This window comes from Canis lupus, chromosome 17, assembly GCF_011100685.1.
Source record: "Canis lupus familiaris isolate Mischka breed German Shepherd chromosome 17, alternate assembly UU_Cfam_GSD_1.0, whole genome shotgun sequence".
In the NCBI taxonomy this organism is placed as follows: Eukaryota; Metazoa; Chordata; class Mammalia; order Carnivora; family Canidae; genus Canis; species Canis lupus.
Genome location: NC_049238.1, coordinates 13,281,360 through 13,300,767, shown reverse-complemented (window position 1 = coordinate 13,300,767; position 19,408 = coordinate 13,281,360). Strand labels below are relative to the sequence as shown.

At 45.1% G+C, this 19,408-nt stretch overlaps 1 protein-coding gene across 1 annotated transcript; it reads right to left on the bottom strand.

Moving 5' to 3' along the window:
• Window positions 1-552: 552 nt before the first annotated feature.
• Window positions 553-1,749, bottom strand: MSGN1 (mesogenin 1). Its single transcript, XM_038560587.1, has one exon. The coding sequence runs from the start codon at window positions 1,747-1,749 to the stop codon at window positions 1,183-1,185; it is 567 nt and encodes a 188-aa protein (XP_038416515.1). The 3' UTR covers window positions 553-1,182.
• Window positions 1,750-19,408: the final 17,659 nt, after the last annotated feature.

The window sequence follows — 19,408 nt, the reverse complement described above, 5'->3', positions numbered from 1 at the left end:
AACCATTGGGAGAAAAATGCAGCCTTAAAAAAAAAATCTTAATTCAAAGCCCACTTTTCAATGCCCTGTGCCACTCACATTGGCCAAGCTGAGGGCATGCATCACCTACGCTGTGAAGCAAGAGTGTGTGTTCCTGTATAGGTGCACATGGGGTGGTGAGGGGAGGCAGGGAGGGGAGGATGTGTGTGGAAAGGACCCTAGTCTCTAAGGGATTCGACTAGAGATGGACCTGAATTCTAATCCCAACCCTTTCACTCATATATAGAATTAGATTAGTCTCTTACTCTTTCTGAACCAATCTCTTCACTTGAGAAATGAGTGAGCGAAGGGATTCAGTGAGGTTATTTTCATACCAGGCTGGGCACAGGGAGTGCCTGCCCCCCCCCCACCCTGCCCTAGGCCCACCCTATGGTGCTGAGTCCTCCCCCACTTCCTCCTCCTTCCTACCCTTTCCCAAGCACCCAGCAGAGCAGCCTCAGGTCCCCTGCATGAAGAAGAGGCCCTGGCCTTTGCTTCACTGTATCCCAGTGTAGCCTGCCTGCCTGTGCCTTGCTATTTAACCATGATGTTAATTCCTTTTGCATTTATGTGATTTGGATTCTTGCAAAACAAAAGGCATGATTTTAGTTAAACACATACACACACATACACACACGAGCACACAGACAAAATAAAAACAGGAATGCTGTAGCCCTTTACTTGATACAAATCTTTCTAGATAAGAATCCAGCTGTCACACTGGAGGCTCTACAAGACAGGGGTTCCGTCAGCCACAGAGAGCAAGCGCAACACCCCCCGCCCCCCAAAACGGAAACTGGGAGAGAAGATGAATGGTAACAATTTCACATTATTGACAAAATGCATCTCAAATCATTGACCCTTTAAGATACCTCGGAGGGGCAGCGGAAGGCAAAGTAATCCACCTCTTGGCCAAGGGGCTGGGCTCCCGACAAACCGTGGAAAAACTAGCAGCCAAATAACCTGCTCCTCTGGCTGTTGAGTGTTCTGGTGGTTCCAACAAGTCCGGTGGGAATTCCCTTCGAACTTTCCAGGCTCCAAAGCCCCCACGCTTACTATGTGTATAGATATATAAAGAGCCCCACTGTGCGCTGTTGGTCCGCGAGCTAGTCCAGGTCTCTAAAGCGGGGGGCCCCGGCCGGTGGGCATCCGGGGGGGCCGGGCTCAGGCGCTCTGGGGCCGAGGCTCCCTCCCGCCGTTGAGGAGGTCCGTGAGCTCCCCGATGTACTTGATCGTGTACTTCAGGGTCTGGATCTTGGTGAGCGGCTGGCCCCTCTGGCTGTAGACGGGCGGCAGGTAGTTGCGGAGGGTGTGCAGCGCATCGGCCAAGGTCCTCATCCGGAGCTTCTCCCTCTCGCTGGCCTTGCGTCTCCGCTGCACCGACATCCTGACCTTGGCGCCCTTCTGGGCCTTGGGGCCAGCAGCGCCCTGCAGGTAGGCGGGCGGGAAGGCCAGCATCTCGTAGGCCACCTGCACCCCGCCGCCCCCGCCCCCGCCCCCCGCGCTCGGGGCGCCTCCCAGCCCACGCGGCAGCCCCGGGGCAGCGGGCGGGGGGGAAGAGGAATAGGACTCGAGCGACGGGGCCGGAGACAGGCTCTGGGGTGGGGAGGCCTCGCTCAGCTCGAAGGGCCCCCCTCTGTGGTCCCAGTCCCAGGAGGACAGCAGGCCCGGGCTGGCGGAGGGGCCCAGGCCCTCTTCGAGGCCGAGGAAGGGCTCCCGCAGGGTGTCCATGCCTGGGGACAGACGGCTGCAAGTGAGAAAGCAAGTCGGGCCGGAGCTCCCTTTTATGGGGGCGGGGGGGGGGGGAGAAGTGATGAAGTGGGAAAGGGGGCCGGGTGGGGGCAGTTCAAAGGACACACCCGAGGACCGCGATGGAAGATGAACTCTTCAGGTGCCACTTTCTCCTCATCGATAATTAGCATCTTCCAGCTAAAATGTCTTTAAACAAAAAGGCCTCCGAGAGAAGAAAAAAGGAATTATCTTGTTGTAACTAAACCAATTAAGGCTGCATAACTAGACTTAGCATTGTCCTGTGGAACCCATTAATGAGGGAGCCAAAGAAAACAAACCTGGGGCAATTTGCAGCCCGGAGGGGGCGGCCCAGGGCCCTGGATGAGAGCGGCCGGGCGCCCCAGAAGGCCTCCACCCTCGCCAAGACCTGGATACCACAGAGCAGATGGGGTGTGCAGGCAGAGAAGGGGCACGGTGCTGGGGGACAGGTAACCCCGCTGGGCTTGGATTCCCCAGCCTGTCGAATGCAGACCCTGACAGCTCTCACTTCCCAGGGCTGTCAGGAGGAGGGCACACAGCAGGCCACAGTGAAGGCCTTTCCCCCTCGCCCTCCACTTCTGCACACCTTCCTGAGTCTGGTAGGGTGCAGACTCCTGCCTCCAGCACGCCCACACTCAGAATGACAAAGGCCAGCACCCCCAGTCCACCGGGAGCCTCAAGGAGCAGAAAAATATCCTTCCAGAAGCTCAAAGCCCTTGCTTTAACTGAGCAGCCTGGGATTCCCCACAGCAAACAGGCACCATGAAAAGGAAAACCCTTTTAAGGCAGGGAGTTTGCAGAATACCTGGCATTTTGCCTGCCGAAGGTCTTTTAAAAATCCAGCTGCAGTGTCACACCTTGTTTTTTGAAATGTATAGAGGAAGTGTGAAATTAACTGGGGAGCCTGTTTTCCCCACCATCGCTCCAAATGCCGCTGAATGTGTTAAGTTGGATGGGCCTGCTAGTTTGCTTCACTTCCTACCGTGCTCTGAGATAGACCCTGTGTGTTGGAACGAGGTCTCAGATTCTCCATTTGTCCCATGAACGTAACCTATTCTCCACGTAGCTAATTCGACAAATGAGTATTAACATCAGATCCGAGTGAGTTATGTATCTGAGTAGTAAGCACGTGTGCGTTAACATGGTTACGTCCCTTTGCAATTACTGAAAAGAAATGTCAATGGTCCAATTAGAACATTCACGGTATTTTTTAATTCCTTGGGTTCAGGGGAGAAAAAGCTACAGCAGATAATCCATAGAAGAATGCTCTTGAGTTTCCCATTTACTAAAGGACCCTAAGCCATATCTTGAAGAATGAGCATTAATGAAACATAATAAGTGTAATAAATAATCTCTCCTCCTTGCCCCTCTCTGCTCTTTCTCTTCCTTCAATTCTTATGGAGAAGCCTAGGATCTGCTAATACTATTCAAGGAAAGTGACATATATTATAACTAACCTTTATATATATATTTTTAAGTCTCATTTTACAGATAAAAATGTGGAGACCCTAAGAAGTTAAGAGACTCAGTTAAGATTTCCGTGGTAGGAAGTGATAGAGCTGAGATTCCTGGTAAGACCCCAAAGCCCACTTCTTAAAATAAATAAATAATTAAAAGAAAAATCAATGTTTTCTATTTTAGTTGATTATAGTATAGGCAGGTGACCTGAATGTGATTCAAAGGGAAGGAGAGGGGCAGTCGGGTGGCTCAGCGGTCTGGCGCCACCTTTGGCCCAGGGCGTGATCCTGGAGACCCGGGATCGAGTCCTACGTCAGGCTCCCTGCATGGAGCCTGCTTCTCCCTCTGCCTGTGTCTCTGCCTCTCTCTTTCTCTGTTTCTCATGAGTAAATAAATAAAATATAAATAAATAAATAAATAAATAAATAAATAAATAAATAAATAAATAAAACAAAGGGAAGGAGACTCTCAGGAGACCGGAGATGGCTGTGATGCTTCTAGTCCTTATGTTCTAAACTGTTGACAGTTTTCTAAGGTAACACTACTCCTGCTCTCAGACTCAAGTTCTTTTTCTTTTCTTTTTTGTTTTGCTCTCTATAGCTTCCTTCTAAAATTGCTTGTTTCTTTAAACTTCTATTTTTAGAATTTTCATTTCCTAAGTGAGACAGTAGCTGTCAAATGTTTGGTACATTAGAGACACTTAGTAAGTCTAGGTGTGTAGGCTTTGCTCTTGTTGGGACTGTCATCCATGGTCAAACTCACTGGTATCAGAATGAGTTACTCTGCTGTGACTTCTCCACCCCTGACCCCACCTCCTAGCAATGCCACTTCCTGGAAACCTATGGTTAAAGCAAAGCAAACTGCTTGGTTTCCATGTTCCTCAGTGTACACTCTCTGGTAAGAAATCAGTTAGAACTAAATGTGCATTTCTCCTGCTAGTCTCCATAAAGTGCTATATGCTCCATCTGTGGAAAATGGAGGTGCAGCACAGTAAACACCATACGGTGGTTGGGCACACACTAGCTAGGTGTTTTTCTATTTCAATGTCCTTTGAAAATAAGGCAGTAAACTAGCCAATGCTTGACTGGATCCAGCAAAAGCTAGTTGAGGGTGTGGCGTAGCAGACAGATGGGCCAAAGTTCACCTCCTTTACAGCACATGGTTCAGCCTCTCAGGGCTCTTGTATTTTACTTTGTAAAGGAAGATAATAATATCTGTCCTGCCTTCTTTATGAAGTGCATTTCTAAAATAAGGTGTATGGAGCAAAGGATCATCAAACTTCCCTTCCAGGTCTAAAATGTGATGAAATGTGTTACTGTGTGAATGTGCTTGATTAAAAGAGCACCCACCATACCAGCATGAATAGAGACAATCGAGTCTATCATTTTATCTGCATTCTAGAGATGACAATGGCTTGTTTGATGTCACACCAAAAAGCTGTGCCAGAGATGGGAATAGAAAGCAAAATTGTCCAACTCCTAGATCTGTCATTTTTCTTCCCTAGAAACTGTACAGATTTAAGTGATGCATAAGCTTTCCTGTCAGACCACACAGTTCCCACATTACTAAGTTATTAGGATAAATACCTTAATATGCATTTAAAGGTTACTCAGCAAACACTGATAAGCTATCTGACTACGGTTGTAACACATTGAAAAGAAGTCCCCAACCCTGAGAGGTATGCTCCCAAGAGGGCTTGCAAAATGTCCTGGTCCTATTTTCCAAAGAATAACATGAAGGTACAGGTTGCCTCTCAAATCCCAGGCCCATGAGAGCCTTTCCATTGCAGCTCTGCCCTGTGAGGAGGACCCAAGATTTGCTACACAGATTCATAAGTGGCGTTGTATCTAATTTTCACCATGCTAAGCTTGTGAGGGGATGTCCGTCATATCCCTGATAACAGTAATGACAGGCATGGACAACTGGGCATTTTATAGTAGGCTTTAGTTGAGATTGTAGAGTCAATGGTAGACTCTGGAACTGGTCAAGAAGCTGGGCAGAGCCACTTATGACAAATTGACAAATACTGCTCAAAGAATCAACAGAAAGCAGAGGGCAATGGCTGCTTTGATGCTTGAACCTATAACCAACCACCCGTAGTCCCAGGTCACTGCCAGCCCATAAGGCACTTCTGTGCAAATTAAAAAAATCCCCAGCTTGGGCTCCTTTGAGCCCCCACTGACCTCCTTGGCCAGGCTCCTTATTCAGGGCTCCCTGGTGGTCCCGGGGAGCCCTCTGTGATGTGTCTCCTTTGCAATATTAGCATTTTTCATACTTAGGTGACAGCCCAAACATTTTTGGGCAGATAGAAAGTGGCAGTAGTGGCAAATATGTGTTCACTGGAGTCATACTAATCTCACATTAGCTACTGAGTAATTAATTGTGACCTTGGGCCTGTTAGTGAATCTTTCTTTGCTTCAGCTTTGTACAATTGCAATACTCATACTTACACCATAGAGAACATACTTTTACCAGGTCTGTACGTTGTAAGCTTTAAGTGTGGCAACTAATATCGCCTTAAATATAAACCATGTTCGATTAATTCTTTCTTTTTTTTTTTGTTCAATGAATTCTTTGATTCCTTGAGTTAAGAGAAGTTAGAACCATAGTACATGTGGCAAAAAATACATCTCTCTCATCTTTTTTAGCTTCAAGTCACTTTTGCTTAGAAATCAAAATTCCCTCCTTTAAATGAAACCGTTTTTCCTTTCTTTTTTAAAGATTTTATTTATTTATTCTTGAGAGACACAGAGAGAGAGGCAGAGACATAGGCAGAGGGAGAAGCAGACTCCCTGCGGGACTGGATCTCAGGCCCCCCAGATCATGACCTGAGCCGAAGGCATGCTCAACCACTGAGCCACCCAGGTGCCCCATTTTAATTTTTTTTCTTTTCAAACAAAACCAATTTAGATAGAGTTCTTTACCAAAGACCATTAGTTGCCCAGTGCTGGTGGTAGGAGCCATCAGCCTCTAATGTAGTCAGTGAAGGGAAGCATTGCCTATGGATTATAGGAGAATAGTGATAAAGCTGACTGAGTGTTGGTCTGTGTCTATCACTCTGCAGAGCCAACTCTAAACAATGACAAAAATAAAGCGAACACTCCTCACTAGGAGAGAGCACTCCCACCACCGACTTATCCTTGGTAGTTAGTGCCCAAGAGAATTTTCAACTTCACTCAGCAGTTTGGAAGTGTGACTCAGGGCACTCCAATCCGAGTCATAGTTCTGACCCTGCTTTACTATGGAACCTTAAGTGAGTCATTCAACCTATATGCAGCTCGGTTTCCTCATGGGGCAGTTAGGGTCACCGTGTACACTGTGTTGCTAAAGAGCTAAACAGATTTAAAACTGAAGCTTGCCTTTGGAAAGTGGAAAGGGCTATAAGAATATGTTGAGATGTTTTCAAGATCGGCAAAAGTAACTACTGTCACCAATGAAATCATCTGCCCCAACCCCGGCAATTTTGCCCCATTATATAACACCAAGTAAATCAGCATGGAAGCTGGCTCTGTCAAAGCCTATCTTGTGAGAAGTAGCCCTATCCCCAGACTGTTGAGACACATCAAATGGAAGGTCTATTCCCCCTGCAACTTTCTCATCCCTGAACCATGTGAAGCAGTTTGCGTGGACCATTTGCTCAAGGTAGAAGGGGGGCTCCAGTGAATTTCAACCTCTCATGATGCTGCAGAAAATCCTTCAATAGATTGATAAACTAAAAAAACTAATCCTGGAAGGGTGCCTGGGTGGCTCAGTGGGTTAAGTGTCCAACTCCTGATTTTAGCTCAGGTCATGATCTTGTGGTTATGGGGATGGAGCGTGGAGCATGGGACTCCACGCTCAGTGGGGAACCTGCTTAAGATTCTCTCTCCCTGGGCTCCTGGGTGGTATAGTTAGCTAAACCTTTGACTCTTGGTTTTGACTCATGATCTCAGGGTCCTGGGACCGAGCTCTGGGTCAGGCTCTACACTCAGAGGGGAGACTGCTTGATTTTCTCTCTCCCTCTCCCACTCCTGCTCATGCTCACTCACTCTCTCTCTAATATAAATCAGTCTAAAGAAAAAAAAAAGATTCTTCTTCTCCCTCTGCCCTGCTCTCCCTCTCTAAAATCAATCAATAAACAAACCTAATTCTGTAGTCTAAAATGAGAGCTACTTTTTTGAATTCCCACCATGTCTGAGAATTAAACCTGTCTATTTTAGATTTATTAGTTTATCTTAATTTTCATACATCTCCATATGGTAGAGGTTATAATTCACACTCTCAAGAGGAGAGAACCTGTGTTCAGAAAGGATCCCAGCAGACACAACAAGAGGACGGAAAGGCAGGATAGTGCTACTGAAGCCTACATGAATGCCACATCCAAGCCTCCTTCCACTGTATACCCTGCACTCCAGAAACTGTCACCCATGTAATGTAATCACTGATGGCATCTGTAAGATGCAGGGGTTGGTTCAAATCCCACCTCCTCCAAGATGCCCTGCCTGCCTGCCTCAGCCCTCAGAATCTCTCCCTTCTCTTATGGACAGTACAAAGCTATGACCCCCATCCATTTGACACCAATATATACTGCCTGATGTTCTGGTTATCTATCCACATGAGTCTTACTTGCTTGCTTACTTACCTACTTACTTGCTTACGTTACAAGTTCTTTGAAGGTATGGATGATTATTTTGCTGGGTCTCAGCATGGTACACAGAGCTAAGAAAGTGGCCATCAATTAGCATGTAAGTTTTTATTTGGTACCTGGTGAGTGCCAAGCACTGTGCTGGGTGCTGAGAATAGAAAGTTAAATTAAGAAGCTTCTGTCTTCGTGTTGCTTAGAGTAGTGAGGGCGGAGATAGAGAAGTAAAAATACTGATGAAACAATGTATATGTGCTGTGATAAATTTAACACTAGGGCACATGCATGACTGTGTGTGACAGCCCTGGGAGTCCCCTGGAAAATGTCCCCATTACAATATTAGCACTTTTAGAGATTCAATGGCTCTCCAAACACCAGTTGGATGGATAGAAAGTGATATTAGTGTCAAGAGGAGAGCCTCTAGAGGCAGAGTAAACCTGAGTCAAATCTTAGAAATATTTACACACAGGGCAGCCCGGGTGGCTCAGCAGTTTAGCACCGCCTTTTGGTCCAGGGCGTGATCCTGGAGTCCCGGGATCGAGGCCCACGTCGGGCTCCCTGCGTGGAGCCTGCTTCTCCCTCTGCCTGTGTCTCTGCCTCTCTCCCTCTCTGTGCCTCTCATAAATAAACAAATAAAATCTTTTTTTAAAAAAAAAGAAATATTCACACACAGATGGGCACACAAAAGAATCTGGAGGACTTTTCTGAAAAACATGACTTCTACAGTTTGCTTTTTTAAGTGACACTCCTGTGGATTCTGAAAACGATGATCCTTTAGAAGCAAAGCTGCTTTAACAAGGTAAAAGATTAGGGAAGCTCTTTCTCAGTATGGCTTGAAGTTTGGATATAGCATGAATTTGCAGAGAACCACTAGCAGCCCCATGTCTGCAGGGGATCCAGCCAAGGCTGAGGTTGAAGAGGAAAGCCTTGTCTGTAAGGATAAGGCACTTGGATTTTACCAGGCAGGGCACAAGGAGCTTCTGGTCATCACAATTAGGTCAAGGCAGAGGCGGGATGGGCCAGCACAGCCCTGGAACCACATACTACCTGCTTGTGGAGAACATGCTTAGGGGTCAAGGTTATACCAGATATTATTCTAGGTACTTAACTAACTCACTTTAATCTTCACAAAGCAGGTGCTAGTAATATCCCTGATTCTGTTTTACTAAAAACAAACAGAGGCATAGAGGGGGCTCCATGACCCCACTCAAAATGACTAGAGCCCCAGGATTCAAACCTAGGCAGACTGCCTGGGGTCCAGGCTTTTACCCACTGGCTAAAACAACTGAGAACAGTTGGGGGCATCACCATGATGATCCCTGTAAGGCTCTTGAAGTCAGAACTCAAGCTTGAACTACAACTCAGTAAATATGGGAAGACTGATTGGTGCCATTCAATCACATAGCCAATGTACACAGTCCCTGAGATTGACCCAGGGTACTAGGCATCGCGGAAGCCAAAAAGATGTAGTAGATTTAAGCTCTCTATCTTCATTCCTAAATTAAGCATCCACAGAGCTCTATTCTGCCCCAGTGAGTGGGCTGGCCTCATTCTTATAGTCTAAGGAGAGTGCTGTGTATATGGGTGTGTGACCTGCAGAGGTGCCCCCTTTCTTGCCCATACCCAGTGATGATAACAATAACAATAATAAAGCCTTGTGTGATTTACTTAATTTAAGTCTTATAAAAATCCTTTAAAGGAAGCACTATTTTGTTCCATTTTATGTAAGAAAAAACTGAGGCTTAGAGAAGTTGCAAAGTTGCCCCAAACATGAGATTAAAAGGGGGAAGAGACATGACTTAGTCCCAGGTGGTCTGAGTCCGGAGCACCAGGCTCTAGGGGGTGATTTTACACCATGAGGGAGGACATGAAGGAGGGAGGGTTTCGGAAGGGGCTCTTGTCACATGTGGTGAGGACTGCAGCTGTTTTATAACTTTGGATTCACAGTTCGAGAATAGAAGACATCTGTCTCCCCCTTCCACTTTCTAGTACTTTCCCTGGCCCCAGGCCATGGAATTATCTTTATCAAACAGCAGGTAAGGTTAATATTTAAGCATGTTTTCTTATAATTGGAAATTCAGAGAGAATGTCTTATTATTTTGTAAATAAAACACTTTTCAGTATTAATGTCAATGACAACAGTGATAACGTTTTCCTTTCTTGAAGACTTACAGCACTGAGCCTGTGCTGGGCTACAGATGAGAGCCTCAGATATGCCATCTCATGTCATCCTCACCAGTCCAGTGAGCTAGATCGACATCATCCTCAGTTTACAAGAGAGGAAGCCAAACTCAGACGCTAAGGACCTGGCCCAAGGTCGACAGAAGCAGCTTCTATTTGCAAGGCCACACCTTCACCGGACAAGCCTGCAGCTGGCACACCCAGAGTCAGTTGTCCTAATGCATCCAGTTCCTGCTTCCTTGCCTCTGGCTCTGTGCTCAGCATGGGACACTCAGAGCGCCCTAGTTCTAAAGAGGTGCCTTAGCCTTTGGGGTTCCTACTTGCTCTGGGCTCTACACGCTCCCCTGACCTCTGTATATCCCTCAGTCCCTTGGCCCAGCAATAGCGACACACAACCAGCCCCTGGCCATCCTGGTAGGCAAGGGAGGCAGCCACTGTTTGAAAACAGGACTAAGTTGAAAACCTGGATCTTTTCACCTCTTCACACAATCTTGGCACTCAACTGAAACTCAACAACAACAAATAACCCAGATAATTCTTGTGGGACAAGGGAATATGGTGTGTGTTTGTGTGTCTGTCTCTATGTGCATGTGTGTTTGTGTGTATGTGTATCTGTGTGTGTTAAGAGAAAACACCTAAGTGCTATGTGATATCTTCCTATGTCCTTGAGCTAGTAAAGAGAAGTAAAAGTAGCAATTTCCTATGCAGTTAGGGAGAGAGCTCCTGTGTTGTCAAGCTCGTGAGAGTTTTAGCAAAGCCAGGATGAGGTACTTCGGAGGATTACTTTCATGTCACTGCCATTACTTTCATTACCAACCAGGGAAGTAATAAACATTTTTGGCTTTCCTGATTGGAGTTTGAAGCTCATTGTAAAGGTAAACAATAATATTTTGGTCTTAGTCTTCATAAAAATAAATTATAAAGCATCATGCAATAAATGAATAGATGATTTTCACAGGCTGAGTATTTGACCAGGACAAAAGAGCAGGAAAAAAATAAGAATAAAATAATTTGGCTTATTTCACGGGTGAGATGAAAGATAGAAGATTGATATGCTGAACTACAGAAATCTTTTAGAACAGAAAGAGAAACCTGCATAAACCTCTTCATTCCCAGGAGGATTCCTTGACCTGAAATTAGGTTTATCTTTACCCTGTTGCTAAGCCACATCATAAGGAAGGATAGCATCCTCCTTCACAAGCATTTATAAGGCTTCGTTTCTCCTCCAGCATTTAGATAATCTGAGCTCAAGATCCTAACTCATCAACGCACTCCGTAGTCAAGCACTGTGCAAATTTTCTTTGCAAAATGAATGTAGATAGAAGCCAAGGTAGTGTGGCCTTCTCTCAAAAAAATCCATTCCCAGGAAGCCATATCCTTTGGTGGTCTCTACGTCTCTTTCTCTTTTGAAAATATAACTAAATATGTTCACTTGGGAGGAAAAAGCCCAGCCACCCTGTGTGTATAAACTAGGCATTTAGGTGGAAGACAGGAGGGTTGTAGAGAGGGGGCTGCAACATGTGGGTGGAGAAACATCAGAACAGAGTAAAAGGGTAGTAAATAGAGGAAGTGAAGCTAATTCTCCCTTGAGAGCAATGGGCAGGATGTGTTGACTAATCTTAGCTCAAGAGACTATGAGCAGTTCATCTTGGTTCAAAAATCTCATGTCAACAGTTAGTCCCAAATATTTTAGGTTTTCCCCACAGACCAAGGAGGGGAAGCAGCTTTGAGTGCTTCTCCATTGCTTCTTCAGCAACTGGCTAGCAAGATTCAAAAAAAAAAAAATCCCATGTGTTACATTTACACCTACTCCCCTTTTAAGTTGGGTTCTTTATTACCAGCGGTATTTGGGGTGGCGTTTTAATACCCATGTCAAAAAAGTTGAAAGCAATTTGCACTGAGGTTGGTCTCTAAGGGTTTGCCTCTGTTCTTACCAGCCCAAAGAGCAAAAACGTGTGAAATTACTTCTTTAGTCCTCTCCAATGCCAGAAATTAAGACATCGGAGCTCCTGGTATTAAAATGAATACTAAAAATTTTTACGAGGATAGCTGCATAATGACCCTGCTCATTTTCAGAAACATTAGCCTCTCCTTTGGACCATTTTAAATTTAGATTTCCTTATTTGCAAATTGATTGGCACCTAAAAAGCAGATACATGGCAAAGATACAAAGTTGGGGAAATATCTCTCATAAATAGAAGGGTCAAAAGGGTATTGTTCTGAAGAACTCATACAGATAAAAAAACACAGGCTTGCATTGGGGAAATGAACAAGGGAATGAATAAACAGTTCACAGAAGAAGAAGTACAAGGGACTAGTAAACACAGAAGGAAAGATCACCTCCATGGTGATCAAAGACATGTAAATGGAAAGAACGAGAGGTTTTTCACCTCTCAAATTGGCAAAGTTGGCAAAAGGGTAAGGAAGTGGTCTTGCCCACAGTTTGCTTGTAGAGGACTAAACTAGCTAGCTTCATTTTAGTATTTTATTTATTTTTTTTTAAGGATTTTATTTATCTATTTGAGAGAGTAAGTGAGAGAGAGAGCACAAGTAAGGGCAGAGGAAGAGGGAGAAGTAGGCTCCTCGCTGAGCAGGGAGCCCATGTGGGACTCGATCCCCGGACCCCAGGATCATGACCTGAGCCGAAGGCAGACGCTTAACCAATTGAGCCACCCAGGTGCCACTTGTTTTAATATTTTAAAATATCCAGAATGCATTTCAGATTCAAGAGTACCTTTGGCATGCGAGCTTTATTTTATAGAACTAAACAAAGTTGCAGTCAAATATTTCTAAACAGGAATATTTATTGGAATATTATGATAGTAAAAAATTAGAAATTACTGTGATATCTAACAACAAAGGAGGGATACATAAATTATGTCCTCTCCGTATGATGGAATATTACGTAGTTGACAAAAATTATATTTGCAAGGAACACATAATACAGGGAATATAATCTAACAGGAGAGTTTTTAAGCAGGATATATAAAATTAATGCTTTGATCCAATTACATTTTTTCATAGGGAAATGACTAAGGGTTTAAGAGTGGTTGTTTCTGGTAATAGGAATTGAGGGTAATTTTCTTTTTAAGATTTTTTATTTATTTATTCATGAAAGACACACACAGAGAGAGAGAGAGAGAGAGATAGGCAGAGACACAGGCAGAGGGAGAAGCAGACAGAGGGAGAAGCAGGCTCCATGAAGGGAGCCTGATGTGGGACTTGATCCTGGGACTCTGGGATCATGCCCTGGGCTGAAGGCAGCACTAAACCACTGAGCCACCCAGGCTGCCCTGGAATTGAGGGTAATTTTTAATTATTCATCTTACTTTCTTCTCAAGGAGGAGTCTAGTGTATGGTTTGAAGCAAAAACTGTCAACCAGTGTTCCCAGATTCAAATCTTTACCTTTCTTCATTTATAACTATGCAATCATAAGCAGGTAACTGAAACTCTCTGTGTCTCAGTTTCTTTGTTAGTAATTTGAGGGTAACAGCAGTACCCACCTCACAGGGCAGTTGTGAAAATTCATACATGTAGAGAAATGCCATGATACTTGGCCTTGGATATAGTGAGAACTCCATCTGGTAGCTGCTATTATTCCATATAATATTTTCTAAATTTTAAGAAGTTATTAATTTAAAAGTCAGAATTTTTCATAGCAGCAATGTCTACAGTAGTCAAACTGTGGAAGGAGCCATGATGTCTTTCAACAGATGAAGGATAGAGAAGATGTGGTCTATATATACAATGGAATATTACTCAGCCATCAGAAAGGATGAATACCCACCATTTGCTTTGATGTGGCTGGAACCGGGGGGTATTATGCTGAGTGAAGTAAGTCAGTCGGAGAAGGACCATCATCATATGGTTTCATGCATATGTGGAATATAAGAAATAGTGAAAGGGACTATAAGGGAGAGGAGGGAAACTGAGTGGGGAAAATTAAAGAGGGAGACAAACCATGAGAGATTCCTAACTCTGGGAAACGAACAAAGGGCTGTGGAAGGGAAGGTGGGTGGGGGGATGGGGTAACTGGGTGATGGGCACCAAGGAGGGTACTTGATGGGATGAGCCCTGGGTGTTAAACTATATATTGGCAAATTGAATTTAAATAAAAAAATAAAATAAATAAAATAAAATAAAAGTCAGAATTTTTAAAGCAGTGACTAGGTAAGGATGGCCGGACTAGGTCCATATGTAAAGGAACCACAGTTACCCTCAAGTTCAATCAAAGCATCTGGGTATTACACTTATTTTAAAATAGAAAAAGAAGGAAAGAAGGAAAGGAAGGAAGGAAGGAAGGAAGGAAGGAAGGAAGGAAGGAAGGAAGGAAGGAAGGAAGGAAGGAAGGAAGGAAGGAATTGAGGGAAGCACTCTTGTAAAGACAGTAGGACCTTGACAAGGAGGCTACTGTAAGGAAGGGCTGCTGAGCCGTTGCTGGAACTCTGTGTACCATATGCATGTCATATAGCTCACATGTACACCTTCCCACACTTGCATCACAACAAGATCTCCTAGGGAAAGAGGAAGAACAGTTTTTAAAAGAAAGATTCCCAGGCCCATCTCCTGGAAATTGATTGGATAAGCCTAGGTTAGGGCCAGGTAATCTCTTTTTTTAATAAGCAAGGAAGTTGGAAACCTCGGATTTGGACAGATAAAAGACCACCAGGGGTTCAAGAGCTACTGAGTCCGGCACCAGGAAGCCCAAGAATATGTCCAGCACAGTTCTCTCTGTCTAGATTGGTAAATAGACATAAACCACAGGACACAGGGAGCAGGACTGGATGACTTCTGGGCCTTTGTAACTCCTTGACTTTTTCGTCTGATAACTTCTGCTGATAACTTCTCTGCTTGACATTTAAGGCTATCCATGCCCTGGCCTATCCTGACCCTTTGAACTTTATGTACCTCCCAGTCCTCAAGCACATTCTCTACCCTACTCCACAATGGCTCTACACTGACTCTAGACCGCAGTTTCTATTCTTGGCTTTTGCCTGGGTTGTGCCCTCACCCAAATGTCCCTCTCCCTCCCTTAACCTTTCCGTTCCTACCAGTCCCTCCACGCCCAGGCCAAAAGTGTCCTCCAGATGTCCTCTGTGCCCTGTCCAGCCCCAGTGACATCTATAATAGACAACCCAGCTCAGGTTATCATGCTGCCCTGCATTGCTCAATAACTTATTTCACTTGTCAAACTCAGGAAGACGGACCTTGGTCATAACTAATGCAGGAATATTGCCTTAGTCTGTAAAAAGATTTTCATATCTATTATATCTCTTCACCACAACCACAGGAGGTAGGGAATGTTATCACTTCCATCAGAGAGTTGAGGAAACTGACGCTTAGGGAGGCTTCTTGCTCGCCTATGGCAAAGCTACCCATAAACAGCAAAATAAAAAGACTATACCACTGGTAAAAGGAATAGGGGTTCCCCCACATGAAAATTTCCGATGTGGAGGGTTAATGAATGCCTCTCTTTGTTGTCCAGACTAGGGAGGCTGGGGTGGAGGCCAAGCCCTGAGGTTTTAAAGAACAGCTGCATCTCAGGGCTGAGCCTGTGTCATCCACAGACTCAAATGGTAGGCTCATGATTGCAGCTGTCGCTGGCTTTAGGGAGCCCCACAGCTGTTACCAGAGAGGGACTCAAAGAGAGCAGGGAAATAGAATCCTGCAAAAATAATTGTGCTTATGCATATGCGCGTAACACCCTCCCTTCTCAAAGCTCAAAATGTTCTGAAGATGTAATGTCATTATTCCTTATAGGAAGACCGGGTTTGGCAAGTGCAAGTGAGAAAGCCGGCAGAGAGGAGGTAAGTGTCTTAAACTAAGCCTTTCCTGGACGTTCTTAAAAATGGAGAGCAGAGTGTTTGAGGGCACTCAGCGCACACACTTTTCAATGATCAGCATTTGTGATAGGCCTGCAGAAGAAAGTTCTTAGCAGAGCAGGAGCCCTACGGTGTCTGTGCTAAGGAACAAACAATGGGATTGGAGATAAATGTCTTGCTCCCCTACCCTTCCATGCCTTCCCCACAATACCAGCTGCTGCCATCTTATGGATCTTAGTTAGCATCTTTGTTGATGCCCAAGGGACTGTGCCTGCTGATGAGCCCTTACTCTGTGTTCTCTTTTGATATTCTTATTACCTGTCTTACTGGTACCTAAACTTCCTATTCCTTCCCCACATTTCCCATCCTCCAACCTAGACTTATCCTTCTCACTCTCCTGGAAAGACAGGCTGCAACTCCCATTGCTATTCCTTGGCTAGTGTAGGTTTTCTGCCTGGGGTAAGTGGTGCCACCCCACTGCCTAGCCAAATCCTAAGTGTCCTTTCTTGCCTACCCTGACTACCAGCCACCAATTGGGTGGCCTCTGTTGCACTTACAGTAGGTGGTATGCAGGCCAACACAAGGTGTGGTGAATGGATCTGTGGCCCCAAAACACCATTCTTTTTCTTTTCTTTCCTAGTTCCAGCACCCTACATCCCTCCCTAATCTATAGTACTGCTTCTCTAGGTGTGAGGCAAAAGCCATGGGGGTGGGAATCCAACAATTTGTTTTTATAACCGATTCTTCAGATGAGTCTTCTTAAGACGGCTAGATTTGAGAACAATTGGTCTAGTGCTTAGCAATCCTCGAGGTTATTTTCCAGGCACCTGATCCAGTTCAGGACATCCCACGGTATTTCCCTTGTCAATGCTTGTCAGCCTCATTGGTCCCACCATCTCTCATTTCTGCAAAGTGAGCACTGGGAGCTCTCTGAGCTGTGCACAATCACTCAATGCCATTCTTACTGGGATGGGAGAGCAACTACCTCCTTCACAGGGTCACCAAGCTAGCTTTGCTCTCATGAAATCACTTCCAGAGTGGTTAATGGGTTCAACTTGCAACACACATTTCCCAAATACTATATTAATTGTGTACCAGAGACCTCAGTACTTTCTGGAGATATACCAGGAACCAGACAAGGTCCCTGTACTAGGACACTCACTTTATAGTACAGTGTGGTAGAGGTCAAGAATAGGCTTTGGGGTGCTAAATACAGCACACAACAATGATTGTGTATGTGCCCGTGTATAATACACTGGCAAGGAGAGCTATAGATTTCATAAAGTGTTGAAAGTTTTGCATAGCTCAAAAAGGGCTAAGAGCTACCAGATGGATAGATAACGATGATGAGTACTTTCTAAATAGAGAAGATGTCGTCACTGGCAAGCTACCAAAATGATGTAGAGTTGAGATCTTTAGTAACTCTATCATTAGCAGGTCAATTATTTACTCCAGGATGGGTGATATCAAGATGCAGAAAAATTTCCTTAGGTGTCAAGGTCAAAGGTGTCCATAGTGGCATGACGAAATGCCACAGTCTCTCCTCCTGATAGTTATATGTAGGTATATCTCAATCTAGAGGAAAATGAAGTTAGCGTGGATGATGGTCAAGAAAAATGGTTTGGGGCAGCCCGGGTGGCTCAGCGGTTTAGCGCCTGCATCCAGCCCAGGACATGATCCTGGGGTCCCTGGATCGAGTCCCACATCAGGCTCCTGGCATGGAGCCTGCTTCTCCCTCTGCCTGTGTCTTTGCCTCTTTCTCTGTGTGTCTCTCATAAATAAATAAAATCTTAAAAAAAAAAGAAAAGAAAAGAAAAATGGTTTGGTAGAATTAGGTTGCAAGTCATATCTTAAGAGCAGTTGGAGTTGGGCCAGGGCAGCTGGGTAAGATCTGAAGCTGCTAGACCAGCATCATCTCCTCCCCTGCTCTTCAGAACAGTGGGACCCACAGCTACATGGTCAATGGGGAATCATTCAGAAAAGAGCTTCCTTAGGAGCAGCCCAATCCGCACCAGAATCTACCCTTGGTGCTCAATAGGGGAGATTTCTGCTTCTGTAGCCATTCTTCCTGGCAGGAACCTTAACAAGAGCCATGAGTTTGGGTTCTATCTGAAAAGAGCAGAAAGGATGCCTCAGACTCTCAATCTGACCCCCAGCTCACCACAATCCAGAGGCTTTGACAAGGAACTGCTGTGGGGGAAGGGAGGAGGCATTCCTTCTCTGGATTGGAGAAGGGATGGGGAGTGGAGGTGGGGAAGCTGCGGCTTGAGCTTTGAACGTGATCTCTCAACCTCAACAGGAAGACCCAGCACCAGCAACAACTTGCTTATGGCTCCCAATTTGGCACTTCTAAGGCCCCCTCTTTGGAGGTGGGGGATGGATTTTCCAAGGAAGAGGGGGACTTGCAGAATCTTCTGACCTGTAACAGACAGCTTCAGATAGTGTGGGGAGAGCCTGCTGTCCTTGATTATCAGAGTGGGGGGCCCCATTGGTCAAAATCTTAGCCAGGTTGTTGGTGAATGATTTTAGGTTACAGACCTGACCTCGAAATGATTGCATTCATCATTTTGTTCTGTTGACTCTTCACTCTTCAGCACAGGAGCAAATTTCCTTGGCTGGTCACCGCCACCGGGGTATTATTCATGCTCTTCTTAACCCCCCCTCTGCCCGCTGTCGGAAAGGAAGGGTCTGTGTCACCTGCAGTGCCCGAGTTCAGATCCTGGTCCCGCCAGGTGCTAGTTAAGAACATTAAGTCAGTTATTTCTCTAAGCCAGGGCTCATCTGTAAGAGGATAATAATTAATTATATCTCACTGGGTTGTAGCAAAGATTAAATAGGACAAAGCACCTAGCACATAGAAGTGTTAATGGGATTTGTTTCCCTTACCTTTTACTTTTTCTTTTAGTGTAGTTGACACACAATGTTACATTAGTTTCCGATGTACAACTCAGTGATTTGACAAATGTATACATTACACCATGTCACCACAAGTGTAGCTGCCATCTGTCCACTTTTAATATAGCAAATATGTAGTATTCTAACAAATCTGGTGCCAGTTACTTTGCACAACTCATTCTCTGAACCTCTGTCTCCCAGCTGGTTTTTAGGATCCCCTCCAGCTGCAGAAATGTAATTGTCTGAGATTCTGGGTTCGTTTCCAACAGGCTTCCAGGGGCTAGAGAGAAGCTGTGGTCAGCAAATCCTATGGGGCTGCAGACGATGGTTCTAAACCAAGGCTTGCAGCTGTTGGGCGGCAGTGATCTGTGCGAAAGATGAGTCGAAGCAAAGGAAAGCTCCAAGCCCAAGAAGAGCTGCAAAGGAAAAGGCAGCTGCCAGTTTGTCCCGAGTAAATCAAATTGTGACATTTATTGGGCTATTTCCAGAATAACACCAGCAAAACTGGAATGCAGGATAATCTTTTCCGAGAAGGATCTTAGCTAAGAGCCTGCAAGAACCAGCCTTGTCTACTGGAGTCCGCCTGGCCTACTGGAAAGGTCACAGGTTAGAACACACAGACCTGGATTTTAATTCTGTCTC

Excerpts from the sequence above, each read along its gene's own strand:
- MSGN1 (XM_038560587.1), bottom strand. The coding sequence starts at position 1,749 with ATGGACACCCTGCGGGAGCCCTTCCTCGGCCTCGAAGAGGGCCTGGGC.